The sequence below is a fragment of the Callithrix jacchus genome, chromosome 1 (assembly GCF_049354715.1).
Source record: "Callithrix jacchus isolate 240 chromosome 1, calJac240_pri, whole genome shotgun sequence".
Classification (NCBI taxonomy): Eukaryota; Metazoa; Chordata; class Mammalia; order Primates; family Cebidae; genus Callithrix; species Callithrix jacchus.
In genome coordinates, this window is record NC_133502.1 from 207,276,625 (window position 1) to 207,290,273 (window position 13,649).

At 50.5% G+C, this 13,649-nt stretch overlaps 1 protein-coding gene across 9 annotated transcripts in view; it reads right to left on the reverse strand.

Moving 5' to 3' along the window:
• Positions 1 to 13,649, reverse strand: part of MYH9 (myosin heavy chain 9) — a 132,993-nt gene that overhangs the window by 50,786 nt on the left and 68,558 nt on the right. For all 9 annotated transcript variants that reach the window (XM_078339682.1, XM_078339670.1, XM_035271485.3 and 6 more), the window contains one exon: positions 10,346 to 10,502. In XM_078339682.1, the coding sequence (XP_078195808.1) occupies positions 10,346 to 10,502 (157 nt within the window). The remainder of the gene's footprint in view (positions 1 to 10,345; positions 10,503 to 13,649) is intronic.

Genomic DNA, 13,649 nt, shown 5'->3' on the forward strand with positions numbered 1-13,649 from the left:
AGGAAGCCCCTGCTGTGGCTCCCAGGCACACGATGCGGTCACGGGCTAGTGTGCCCTCTAGGGCACCACGGTAGGCCCAGACCAAGGGACATGCCTGCTCAGCTGCGTCTATGCCAGAAGCCAGCTTGACTTGGCCCAGCGCCTCTGCCCACAGCCCGTCTTTCCCCAGGTGGAACTCTGGTTTGAACCTGCCAAGACCCAAGTCTCCAGTTACAGGAGGCAGAGAATGGGTGGCCCCTTGCAGGCACCCTGAATAATTTTTTTAAAACTTGAGGGATTGCTCTTAACTTTCACTATGTCAGAGACCAAGTGAGGCCCCAGACAAGGCTTCTCTTGGCCAAGATGTGTTAGAAAAACACAGGTAAGTTCCCAGCATACAAGCAAACCTGCCAGAAACAGCACTGCTCGGTGTTCCTCTGCCCTTCCTGTGAGCGGGGTCAGGAGGGAGAACCGTTCTCCTGGTGGATTTGTTGTCAAGGCAGCTCTGACAGGTTTGTCAGACTGGAGGGAAATTCAAAAGCCACATGTGAGGGCTGACCACACACCGCACATGCCACCGGGACACTCCCAGTCCAGTTTTGCCTTGCTCCTACCTAACATTCCCCTTGGGAAAAGGAAAGGCAAGGGAGGAGGGGCCCCTGTTGAGTTCTGCAGAGGGCTGGAGCAATGGGGAACAAGAGGGAAGGACCCGGGACACACAGAGGGAGCATGGCAGACACAGCCAGGCACTGCTCAGGACAAACCCAGCTCCCTGTTGGAACACCAACAGGCCTGCAAAGACAGCAACCGACTTTGTGAAACTTCCTTTGATGAGTCAATCGTGCTTGAGAATACCAGGGACATCAGTGCTCGGAGGGGAATAGCAGCAGTGCATGACCACGCTGCCTTGGAAAAGCAATGGGTAGAGGGAAAGGCGTGCCGGTGGCTGTCAGGCCAGGATTCACTCCTGGAGCACAGCTCACACTTCCTCTCCTTGCAGCTTAGACCTGTGCCCTGTTGTATCTGGACCAGATCATGTGGAAGTGACAAGATCTTCAAGAAGAATCATGAAGGCACGTGGGAATGACATCCTGAGACCCCATCAGCACCATCTGTTTTCCCAAAGCACAGCTTGGGTCCTTAAAAGTTTATTATCAAGGTCTACACGGGGCTGACAGTCTTGGTGAAGACTAAATTTTACAGAAGCCACTTCCAGAATCCCAACTTTTATACCTGCAGACTTTCAGCTCATTTATCTTTCTTTAGTTGTATGAAATTACTTTTATTCTTAACTGATACCTTAATTCCAGAAATCAGGTAGGCAAAGGAAAGCAACTCCTTTCTCTCAACACGCTATGGTTCAGCCCTGACAAATTGGGACAAGGTCCAGCTGAAGTCTCAGAGGCGGGGCTTGGGAGAACAGGAAAAACGGGCTGGCAGTGACAGCCGACACTCACCAGGCAGCAAGAGAACTCATAAGAGGCCAAAAGCACCAAATGGCTTTGATGGGAGGGATTTGATGTGAGTTTTTGGTGTTGGTTTGTTTCAGGGGATGGGGAGCAGAAACAAAAACACTGGGCAAAGCCTCCAAACACCCCAAGAGGATACTTCCTTTTAATCTCCCTCTCAGTGGATACAGGGCAAAGCATAGTGGGTCTGCTGGATTGAATTTCCAAAAAGAAGTAAGCCTAATGATGAATCCTTAAAAAGGGCCTGTTAACCAGATTCCTCTTTTTTTTTTTTTTGAGACAGAGTCTCGCTCTGTTGCCCAGGTGGAGTGCAGTAGCACGATCTCTGTTCACTGCAACCTCTGCCTCCCGGGTTCAAATGATTCTCCTGCCTCGGCCTCCTGAGTAGCTGGGATTACAGGCATGCACCACCAATGCCCAGCTAATTTTTGTATTTTTAGTAGAGGTGGGGTTTCACCGTGTTGGTCAGGCTAGATTCGAACTCCTGACCTCATGATCTGCCTGCCTCAGCCTCCCAAAATGCTGGGATCACAAACCTGAGCCACTACACCGGGCCCAGAGACTCCTCTTCTAGAGAGAAGATGTCCTAAAAATGAGACTGTCAGGCAGGACCATGGGTAGTTCAGCAGCCTCGTGCTGGGGCCAGGCTTTCCTTCCCGGCAGGAAGGACAAAGCAGCCAGCTCGCATCAGCTCGAGGACAGCGCCTCCCGGCTGCAGCCATGGTATTGGGTGGTAGCTTCCCACTGCACCTCTCTGGTCCACCAGCAGCCCAGGGAACAGAAAAGCGTATTAGGGCTGTGGAAGAACCAACTCTGGATCAAGTACCACATCTCCTAAAGCTCCACTGAGGCCACATCCACCCCAGGCCTCAGCTCTGCGTGGACCAGACCAGACAAGCCAGGGACCATGTCTGCTATCGTGTTCCAGTGTGTGGCGAGGTCGCTGCAGGGGAAGCGGCTGTGACAACTCACTTCCTGTGGCCGGACTCTCAGGGGAGTCTTTCTGACAAGTTTCAAACGCCTGCCTGACATTTGGCCATCACCTTCGTTAAGCAAGCAGGAGTGTGGACGGAAGGAATGAGCGATTTGAAGGCTCTGTGAAAGGCGGGGCGGTTCAGTCAAGAAGTGTTTGGACTCCTAGTGCCAGGTCTAACAGGTGCTTACCGCAGCCATCACACACGTGGCATCTTACTTCTTACCATGACCCTGCCAGGGAGTTTTATGAAGCCCAAAAGGCAGACAAGAGAACGAAGGCTCAATCAGAGTGAGGTGACTTGCCTCAGCCAGGCTGCAGTCAGGCAGCGAAAGAGGCCGATTCCTGCTCTGTCTAGTCCAAAGCCCTGGTCTCTCCTCCACAACACACTTCCTCTTGCTCAAAGGCAAAACATGGCACTTTTCCCAAATCTCAGGCTGAGACAGGCCCAGCAGCCCCTTTTTGGTGCCCTGTGGAAGTGCTGTGTCATCTATCAAAGCCCTGTCCCCACCCCAGCAGCTCTCGAGGCTCAGTGGGGCCCTCCTTCTCTGTGCTCGTTTCTCGCTCTCATCTTGAAGCTGATCTGCTTGTCTCTGGGCACGAGATAGTCACCTCCTCCAGGCAGGCCCCAACCTGCTGTCCACACACACTCTGCAGAATGCCCCGCAAACATACAGTAGGTGCTCAGCCAGCACAGGGAGACCAGTGGGTGTGGACAGGGGACACACCCCATCTTGGAGATCCTGAGCTGCCTCCCATAGCACAATTGAGTGCACAGGGCCTGTTCCTGACCTCCCCAGCAGACAGCGGGCCTTTGTGTGCCGACGGCTGGCAGGGCTGGCAGCCTCCCGGCTGGGCGCATTCCTGCTTCAGCAGAGTCATCCCATCTGCGGCTTCCGAAGCCGCCTGTCCCGGTGAGTCTATTCAAATGGAGCTTTTCTGCCCCCTTGAAGCATTTTCCTGGGCCTCTGCCCAACATGGCACTTTTCCTCAGAAAGACCTTGGAAAGCAGACGGTTCCACAGGAGAGACAAGAAGAATGCGGAGAGAAGGAAAGAGAGGGCCCCTCCTCCCCTAGCCCCACCTAACCACTGAGTCCGAGAAAAGAATTACTTCAAGACCAGCCAGAGAAAAGGAGAGGCACCAGCACCCTGCGGGCCTGTGCCGGGGTAACAGGCACCAGGACGGAAATCAGGAGACTTACTTTCTGGGGCTGACAAGTCAGTTAACATATCTGGGCCTGCCTCTTTCCATACAAATTCAAAGAGCCGTGCTCAGACGTGAAGATACACAAAAATTCTACCCCTCATCGTTTACAGAAAAAGGTCAGAAACCAAGGAGAATGTGGACACTCACTGGCACTCTGGGCAGCTGCTGGTGACCAACCACTTCTGGTGCTGCTTCCCCTGAGAACCGGAGATTGGGTGGGAGGGAGACTGGCACAGAGCAAAGGGTTAAATTGCTCTCAGACCAGGTGAGGTCTAGAATGAAAGCAGACTCACTTCCCCCAAAATACTGGGAACTCATTAAAATATTAATACCACAAAGTCACCGAGAGTGAACCAAACCTGGCACTCTACCTAATTCATAGAGAAGGGGATCTTTTATTTTTTTTGAGACAGAGTCTCACTCCATTGCAAAGCTGGAGTGCAGTGGCGCAATCTCGGCTCACTCTAACCTCCGCCTCCTGGGTTCAAGGGATTCTCTTGCCTCAGCCTCCCAAGTAGCTGGGACTACAGGTGTGTGCCACCACACCTAGCTAATTTTTTTGTATTTTTAGTAGAGACAGGGTTTCACCGTGTCGGCCAAGATGGTCTCGATCTCTTGACCTCATGCTCCGCCCACCTCGGCCTTCCAGAAGCGGCTTTTTCTACTCACTGGGGAGATAACTGGACTTGAGTCAAATTCTTTAACCAGTAAATGCTCCTGTAGAGACACACACACCTCTCCCCACAGGGGACACCCCAGAAGGTCCGGCCTGGGAGCCAGAAGCACCATTTCCCAGGCAAGGCAGATGTTTTGCAGACCACAGCTGCTTCCGCCTGAACTCTACAGCAGACCATTGCACCCCCGTTAAAGTTGGGTCTCCGCCTGGCAAGGGCCAGCAACACAACACAACGTTACGCTCTCTCACTCGTGGCCCCGGCCAGTTTGAAGCCTTCAATGCCATCACAGAGTTCAGAGGAATGGTCCAACCCCCAAGGTGGCAAGACCCAGGAATGGCCATGACAATGAATTAATCATATGGGAAAGCCAGGGTCAGGGTGAACCGACCATGTCACCATGACTTTAATTAAGCCCAAGGCCATGCTGGGCATGTCTGGGATGCCCTGTAACTACGACTGACACATACCACCGCCTTTCTGCAAGATCCAACCACCCCAGGCCTCACGGCCACACCTTCCCCCAAACTCCCTGGACACCTGACACCAGTTCAGTCGTGCTAGCACAGATGTAGGCAGCAAGTGTTGTGTTTTGTAGCTATGGCCATATATCTCTGTCTATAAACACATCTCGTCTCTCCACCTGGACTGCCAGGGCATCCAGTAACAGGATGTCAAAACCTCCTGGCATTCTGGCACCTTCTGCTACCTACCTCCACAGCCTAATCCAAGACACTACATGCTGTCATGCCCCACCCAGGCCCATGGCAGACAGCACTAATCCATCTCAGCATTCCTGCATCGAGTCTCAAATCTCTGCCAGCACAGAAGGATCAGCAGGGCTCCAGGCAGCCACTACTGATCGATCGAAGATGACACTCAAAGTAAAACTAATCTACAATGCTTAGTCCAGCAGTTCTTAACCGGGAGTAATCTCGCCCCCCACAAACAACTTGATGGCAATGGCTGAGAACATTTTTGGTTGTCACAACTGGAGAGGGAAGGTGCAGCTGGCATCGAATGAATAGGAGCCAGGATGCTGCTAAACATCCTCCAGTGCTCAGGAAAACTCCCACGCCCAACAGAGAATCATTCAGCCTCAAATATCACTAGTGCCAAGTGTGAGAAACCCTGGCTCAGTCTGACAATAGGTGAGTAACATATAATATCTCCTCCAAACTGAGATGCTTCTGAAAGTGAGAGTGCCATTAATAATAACTGTGGAACAACAGGCACAAATCAGATAAAGATAAAGGCAGATGGAGGTCCCCAGGAAGGGTCAAACAGCTCCTCTCCTACAAGTCCCCAGACAAAGCCACCGACTGCCCTGTTTTGACAGAATAAATGCTAGTATGTCATAAGCCACAGCCAGCTCAGGAAGGAAATCTTTGTCTAGTTCTTGTTTAAAGATAAAGCAGAAAAGGAACCTTCTGGCTGTGCCTTTTAAGATGTCAGTGGCAGAGAACAAACCTGTTTCCCCCAAAGCCAGGTGGGCAGCATGCACTAAGACTTCACTTCAAAAGAGAAGGGCAGATTTTAACAGACGGCAGACGCTGAGGCTCCACGGGTGACACATGACCCAGGGTAAGAAGCAAAGGTTCCTCTGGACACCTTTCCTTTACTAGTGAACCATCTTGTCATAATGTGAGCAGTTTCTGTTAGTAACTTCCTCCCTGCTCCAAGAACAAGAAACTTGTTACTAATTGCTTTGCAGGTCAGCTATATACAAGAATAAGGAACTTTTTTATTTTTATTTTTTAACTGAGACAAAGTCTCACTCTGTTGTCCAGGCTGGAGTGCAGTGGCGTGATCTCAGCTCACTGCAACCTCTGCCACCTGGGTTCAAGCTATTCTTGTGTCTCAGTCTCCTGAGTAGTTGGGACTGCAGGTGTGCACCACCATGCCTGGCTAGCTTTTTTGTATTTTCAGTAGAGACTGGGTTCCACCACGTTGGCCAGGCTGGTCTCAAACTCCTCACGTCAGGTGATCCACCTGCCTCAGTCTCTGAAAGTGCTGGGATTACAGGCGTGAGCCATCGCGGCTGGCTGAAGAAGAAGGAACTTTCTAATAGCCTAGAAATGTCCTCTGTCAGTCAACATGGGTACTCAAGAGCTACAGCTGGACCAAAGGCAAACTGAAAACCTTTCAGACTGAGGGTTAGAAAAACACCCAATACCTGCACAGACTACTTGCAAGGAGGCACCGTCAGTGCAGATTTCCTGTGCTCACACATGTATTTCCTATCCCTGGTCTCCAAACGATGAAATCACCTACCTACCTGCCCTGATAATTTGCAAATCAGATTGAACCCATTGATTCAGAATCTTAACAAATGAGGAAGAGATCCTCCATTGTACAGACAGAGAGGGCAGCCCCTGAGTTCCTATCAAGGCCATTTGGTTCTGGCCAAGACAATGGAAAGCTCCAGTTCTCTGCGTCTTTTTTTTTTGTTGTTCCCACTTACTTTCAACGTATGGAGCTTCCAGGCCATCCCCACCAAGTTTTTGTTGTTGTTGAACAAAGAACAATTGAATGAATCTCTTAGAGAAGGAGTCCCACAGGTTAACTGAAGACATTCTGAAGTCTGGGCCTGAGGACCCTGCCTCCTGCCCCATCAGTACATACTACTCGGTCACAATGTCTTGCCTAAAAGCAAAAATGCCCAGTTGCTAGTTAACTGTTCCAATCAGGGATCCAAGTGTGAAAAGAGGCCCTCGCTCAGTAGCTCAGATCTCAAGACTGACTCTAGAGTACACTTCTTGCACTAGGCCAATTAAGAGAGCTGGGAACAACCTGACTCATAACCTCTAGACAAAGACTCAGACTTTTTTGGAATCCCACAGAATGTTTTGCCACCAGGCTGTTCTAGTTAGCATTTTGAAACACTCATTCTACTTTAGAAATAAAGGGCTGACATCCTCAAGGAATTTTGATAGACATGAGCATAAGCCAAAGACAAGGCCAAACTCGTGAACCCTACATAATTCATCACGCTCAACAGTGCGGGTGGTGAAGGACAGGCCCATAGGCTGCCACTCTAAACCTCTAAACCAGGGACAAGGTGGTTAACCCAACAAGACTCATTACCATCACTGTCTAGATAGACTGCAAAGTTAAAAAAAAAAAAAATGCATATGGAAGAGGACATAACAAACCACTATCCATACAAGATGGGAGAACACAGACCTGCCTGAAAATTGGGTTTGAGTCAGGATTACACATGCCAGGTACTTGGCTAAGCGCTGAGAATGTAAAGGCAACATCTGGGAGAGAAAAAGAAATGTGTAAACATCGCAGTCAAATAAAGTATTACCAGGGCTCTGATGCAAATCTAGCCCAGACGGTCTCCCTGGAGGCCCTAATGCTTCAGTCATGCTTTTAAAAAAAAAGAGTAGGGATCTGCCAGGCATTGCAGGCAGATGGAGCAGGTATGGTGTTTCGAAGCAGAAAGAGCTTTTAGGGAAACGTGAGGCGTTCCACATAGCTAGAAGCAGGAGAGGTAGGCAGGGGGCCAGTTCCAAAGGGCACTGTTACGTTGCCACAGAGTCTGGGTGTTACTAGAGGTTGGTGTAAAAGCAAGCACAGTCTTTGTACTTTTAATGGCAAAGACCGTGATTACTTTTGCAGCAACCTAACGGTTCCGGGACAACGAGCAGCTTTTTCATGATTTGTCAAAATTTCAAATCAAGTGATCTGATCACATTTACATCCCAGAAAGATGACCAGTTGGTAGAAGCATGGGGTAGGGGCCCTATTAAGAATGAAGTTGGCTGAGCATGCCTATAAATCCAGCACTTTGGGAGGCAGATGCAGGTGGATCCCCCGAGGTCAGGAGTTCAAGACAAGCCTGGCCAACATGGCAAAACACCTTCTCTACTAAAAATACAAAAATTAGCTGGGCATGGTGGTACATGCCTGTAATCCTAGCTACTGGGGGTGGGGTGAGGCAGGAGAATCGCTTGAACCTGGGAGGCGGAGGCTGCAGTGAACCGAGATTATGCCACTGCACTTCGGTCTGGGCAACAGAGCAAGACTCCGTCTCAGAAAAAAAAAAAAAAACAAAAAAAACACTGGCATGGTGTTTCACACCTGTAATTTCAGCACTTTGGGAGGCTGAGGAGGGCACAACACCTGAGGTTAGAAGTTTGAGACCAGCCACAGTCAACATGGTGAAACCTTGTCTCTACTAAAAATACAAACAATTTGCCAGATGTGGTGGCGGGCACCTGTAATCCCAGCTACTTGGGAGGCCGAGGCAGAAGCTGCAGTGAGCCAAGATGGCATCACTGTACTGCAGCCTGGGCAACCAGTGCGAGACTCCGTATTTAAAAAAAAGAGTGATGTTTAGAGGACCATACAATAGTGCAGGCAAAAAACTGGAAAGTTTTAATTAAGGCCAGGATTAAAGGGGTAGAAAGAGGGAGAAGGGGATCAGAAATATGGAAAGAGAGAAAACCTACAGAAAGTGCTGGCTGACTTGGAAATGGGGCGAGGGAGGAAGAGGGGAGTGTGCGACGAGTCCTTCATTATAAGTCCGGTCTGAAGAGAGTGAGCTATCTCGACTGACTGTTCAGTTACAGAATTTGTTCTACTCCTCCTCCCTTCTCACTAATGCCCTTGATTAGTCTTTCAAAAAAAAATGGAGAAGCAAAAGCAAATAAAAGAGCCGGGCATAGTGGCTCACACCTGTAATCCCAGCACTTTGGTAAGATGAGGTGGGCAGATCACGAGGTCAGGAGTTCGAAACCAGCCTGGCCAACATGGAGAAACCATGTCTCTACTACAATACAAAAATTAGCCAGGCGTGGTGGCACGTGCCTGTAATCCCAGCTACTCAGGAGGCTGAGGCAGGAGAATCGCTTGAAGCATGGAGGTGGAAGTTGCAGTGAGCCAAGATCACACCACTGCACTCCAGCCTGGGCAACAAAGCAAGACTCCATCTCAATAAATGAATGAATGAATGGATGAAGAGTCCCAGGTTCCTGGCTTGGGTGACTGGGTAGGTGGGTGGATGGATAGATGATTGATTGATTGATTGATTGATAGATGGAGAGTCCCAGGTCCCTGGTTTGGGTGACTGGGTGGATGGAGAGATGGCAGCAGAGGTGGCGGCTGGGAGTATGTGGCTAGCAGTGCTCAGGTGACAGTGACCCTCCTCAGCTAGAAAGTGATGGTAGAAGCCACTCGAGTGAATGGGGCCACCATCCAGAGGAATCCTCAGAGCAAAAGGACCAGCAGTTGAGGTGACATCTCAAGGAGCACCAATGAGCAAGGGCAGGGAGAGTGGTGGGAGAGCCAAACAGACAGGGAAACAGACGGGGAAGGCAGAGATGAGGGGAACCAGAGAAGGGTGGCAGGAGGGAATGGCTTTTGAAAGGGAGTGGTCAAGACTGTACGATGCCGGGGACAGGTGAGGTAGGAACTCCCGAGAGCCGTGGACTTAGCAACACACAGATCATGGGTGCCTTCTGTCAGCCAGTCTGGAGAAGGAGGGGGACAGACCAGTCAGGGTGAGAGGAATGACTGGGAGGTGGGGACAGAGGCAGTGAGCACAGACACTTCCTCCTCCACAAAGCTTCACTGCGATGGAACAGAAGGGGCACAGAAGCCAGAGTGACGAGGGGCAAAAGCCACCAGGGCTCTATATCTGTTTTTGTAAAGATGGGAAGTACTGAAAGACTGTGGGGAAGGACCAAGAGAGGAAGAGGGAAAAACACAAAGGGAAGGGAGTAACAGGTAGAAGAAGGGACCTAAAAGAAAGCAGAGGGGACAGGCACAAGAGCTCTTGAAAAGAATAAGAAATTGGGGGGAAATTTAGGAAATGTGTATTTTAAAGTTTCTAGAACATTCTATCAACATATTAACATGTCCTTTGGATAGCCATTGGCTCTGGCTCTCATACAGCAGTCTACAGACCTCCAGACGCTCCATGATGCACTGCCCATCACCAGCCACTAGATGGATGTGGTACCAAATGTGAATCAGCACCTGCAGCCCCCAGTGAAGACTCGGCCCCAGGAGGGCTGACACGACGGCACCCACCTTGCATCATACTCCTGTAGGCAGTGTCTGTGATGGCATAGATGTGAGGGGGCATCTCATGCCGCTTCTTGCCCTTGTACATTTCCACAATCTCTTCCGAGTAGATGGGCAGGTTCTTGTAAGGATTGATGACCACACAGAACAGGCCGGAATAGGTCTAAAGGAAAGAATGGCAGATAGGAACGGGTTAGGAAGTCTGAATCTCGGTAGTGTATAAACTGTGGCAAAATATCTGCAGCTTCAAAGGACCCCCGAGTCAGCCTGACGTGAAAGCAGTCCCTGACAGCTCTTGGTCCCAGTGCCCTAGCTCCCACAGCCCTGCTGCAGCTGTGGGGCACCCGCATCCTTCCTCTGCCCTGTCAGTGAAGATCCTCCCTCTCCACTGCAGGAGTGCTCCAGCCTCATAGGTCAGTGAGTGTGTGTATCCACCAGGGAAGGTCCACGGCCAAGCAGACGGCAGAAGTCCAGTTACAAAGCCCAGATCTGAGCACAATGAGAGATGTGTTCGTCATTGTGAGAAATGCACAAAGAGACAAGGGCTCAGCTGCAGCGCAGCAAACTGTAAAAACACAAGTTATTTCACACTGAAGGATGCTGAGAGAGAGTGAAGCTTAAATCTTTCTAGCACTGAAAAGCTCACTGTGTCCTAAACCTATGAGATCTTTTGTGGGCTAGTAGGTCCCTGAAAAACACCTCTTTCTCTGGAATCTTCTGGAGATATTCACATGCAAATCCCTCAAAAACTTTAAGACTATTTCACAGCCCCTGTGAGCCCTCTCCAAGACTTGGGTCTTCTCTGGAGGGGAACTCAATTAATCAACATCCTTAATGGGAGGCACTTAAAACATACCCAATACTCCAAGTGTGACTTGGTCAAGTTCAGAGTTGGCTGGGAGTGGTAGTTCACGCCAGTACTCCCAGCACTTTGGGAGGCCGAGGCGGGCGGATCACCTGAAGTCAGGAGTTCAAGACCAGCCTGGCCAACACAGTGAAATCCCATCTCTACTAAAAATACATAGCTGGGTGTGGTGGCAGGTGCCTGTAATCCCAGCTACTTGGGAGGCTGAAGCAGGAGAATTGCTTGAATCTGGGAGGCAGAGGTTGCAGTGAACCGAGACCGTGCCACTGCACTCCAGCCTGAGGGACAGAGCAAGACTCCCCCTCAAAAAAAAAAAGACCCCCCGAGTCAGATGTCCTAAGTTCAAATCTCACAAAGGGTAAGGTTCTTAACCTCTCTCCCTCCATTTCTCAATATGAAAACTGGGGACAGGCAGAGCTCTAGACCTCGCTGGGTGGTAATGAGGGTTAAATGATGTGCTTGGCACAGCAGGCAGCACAGCCTTGGAGAACAGCTCTGGGAGGGTCACGGCAACCATTTCCAACAGCAGCGGTTTACACATCGTCCTTCCTCCTTGTCTTCAGGTAATACACCTTACCTTGTGACTAATTCCATGTCTTCGGGTAAATATACTTTATCTTGTGACTACTAGTTCTTTTTCTAATAAACTACCTGTTATTTTTTTCTCCCAAGATACCTCTTCCCCACTTTAAAATAAAAGAGATTCCTAATAGCTGTGGAAGACCCCCCCCCCCCCCCGAGACCAGCCAGGTGGCAGGTGCTCAGTTAGGGGACACAACTCTCTTTAGGCAGCTGGAGTGACCCAAGTACCCTCTTCCTAAGAAAATGGGCCTGAGGGGGCCACCTGCAGTGGCTCATGCCTGTAATCCCAGCAGTCTGGGAAGCCAAGGCGGGTGGATCACGAGGTCAAGAGATCGAGATCATCCTGACAAACATGGTGAAACCCTGTCTCTACTAAAAATACAAAAATTAGCTGGGCATGGTGACGGGTGCCTGTAGTCCCAGCCACTTGGAGGCTGAGGCAGGAGAATCGCTTGAACCAGGGAGGAGGAGGTTCGAGTGAGTCAAGATCACGTCACTGCACTCCAGTGAGTGAGACTCCATCTCAAAAACAAGAAAAAAGAAAATGGGCCTGAGGGGCCCAGCAAAGTGCAGTGCTCCACGTACCACACCACCTCCAGCCCTGCCTCTGTACAGTGACAACGGAAGGTCACAAGGCACTGGGCAGAGCTGGGAGCAGACTCGGGTCTCTAATCCCAACCGCCTTGGAGGTGAGCCAGTTCCCCGAGCGCCTTCGAGCGCCTTCGACCTGTTTGATTTCTTCACCACAAGTGGCCTGTACCTTCACTGTTCCTGAAGCAGCCACCACTTTAGGGACTGCACCATGGGGTCAACCCAGCCCCCTCCACCTGGGCCCTCTCGAGTCACTCCAAAACTGAGGATGGATCTTCTGGCTGAACCCAAAGACACGGTCCACACGGGAGCCAGTCATGAAGAGAAGGCTCTTCTGAAGCACTGGCCTAAGGCTACGGCACAGGGACTTTCCAAGCAGCAATCAGACTGAAGGCAGAACCCACAGGCTCCCATCAACCACACAATGGTATGCCTTCAGAACAGCTGAGGCCAGTCCCAGGGCCTCACACCTGGAATCCAGCACTTGGGGAGGCCAAGTGAGAGAGATCAGCCTGGGCAACAAAGCAAGTCTCCATCACTACAAAAAACTAAAAAATAAAAAATAAATTAGCTGGGTGAGGTGGCATGCACCTGCAGTCCCAGCTACTCCAGAGGCTGAGATAGGAGGATGACTTGAGGCCAGGAGTTCGAGGTTGCAATAAGCCATGATGGCAACACTGTGCTCCAGCCCGAGTGACAGAGGGAGACCCTGTCTCTTAAAAAAAAAAAAAAAAAAAAAAGGCAGCTGAGCTTAGAAATGGACAAGCATGTTTGGCTGCTTGGAGAAGAGGATGCAGGGCCCTTGATTTCCTTTCTTCCTGGGATAATTCGTCACTTGCTTTCCCTCCAACTACTCTTTTCACAAGAGACCGGGAACGCTCTGAAGCCAAGTGCAAACGTGGTACTGGCAACCTGCAGGCCCAGGCATTTTGGGAGGAAGAGAAGTGGGAGTGAATGTCGAGAGGGGACAAGATAAAAGGCCAGGGAGCAGCAAGGTCGTCCCAGGAGCTCAGAAACAATCGAGCTTTGTTCCTGGACGTTGAGAAAGCCCACACTCTAGGAAATCCAGCCCAGTAAAACCAAGGACACATGGCCACACACTAAGGCAGTGCCACAAAGCCAGATGTGTAAAACCAGCTGGTGCTGACAGCAGAAGGTGACTGCGGGTCATGAGGACAAGTCTTTCTGACAGCTGGGTGGGCAGCTGGTCCTGTGGAGTGGTCTATGGGGGCTCAAAGTTCTCTGGGTGAATCCTGTCAAATCAGTGATGAT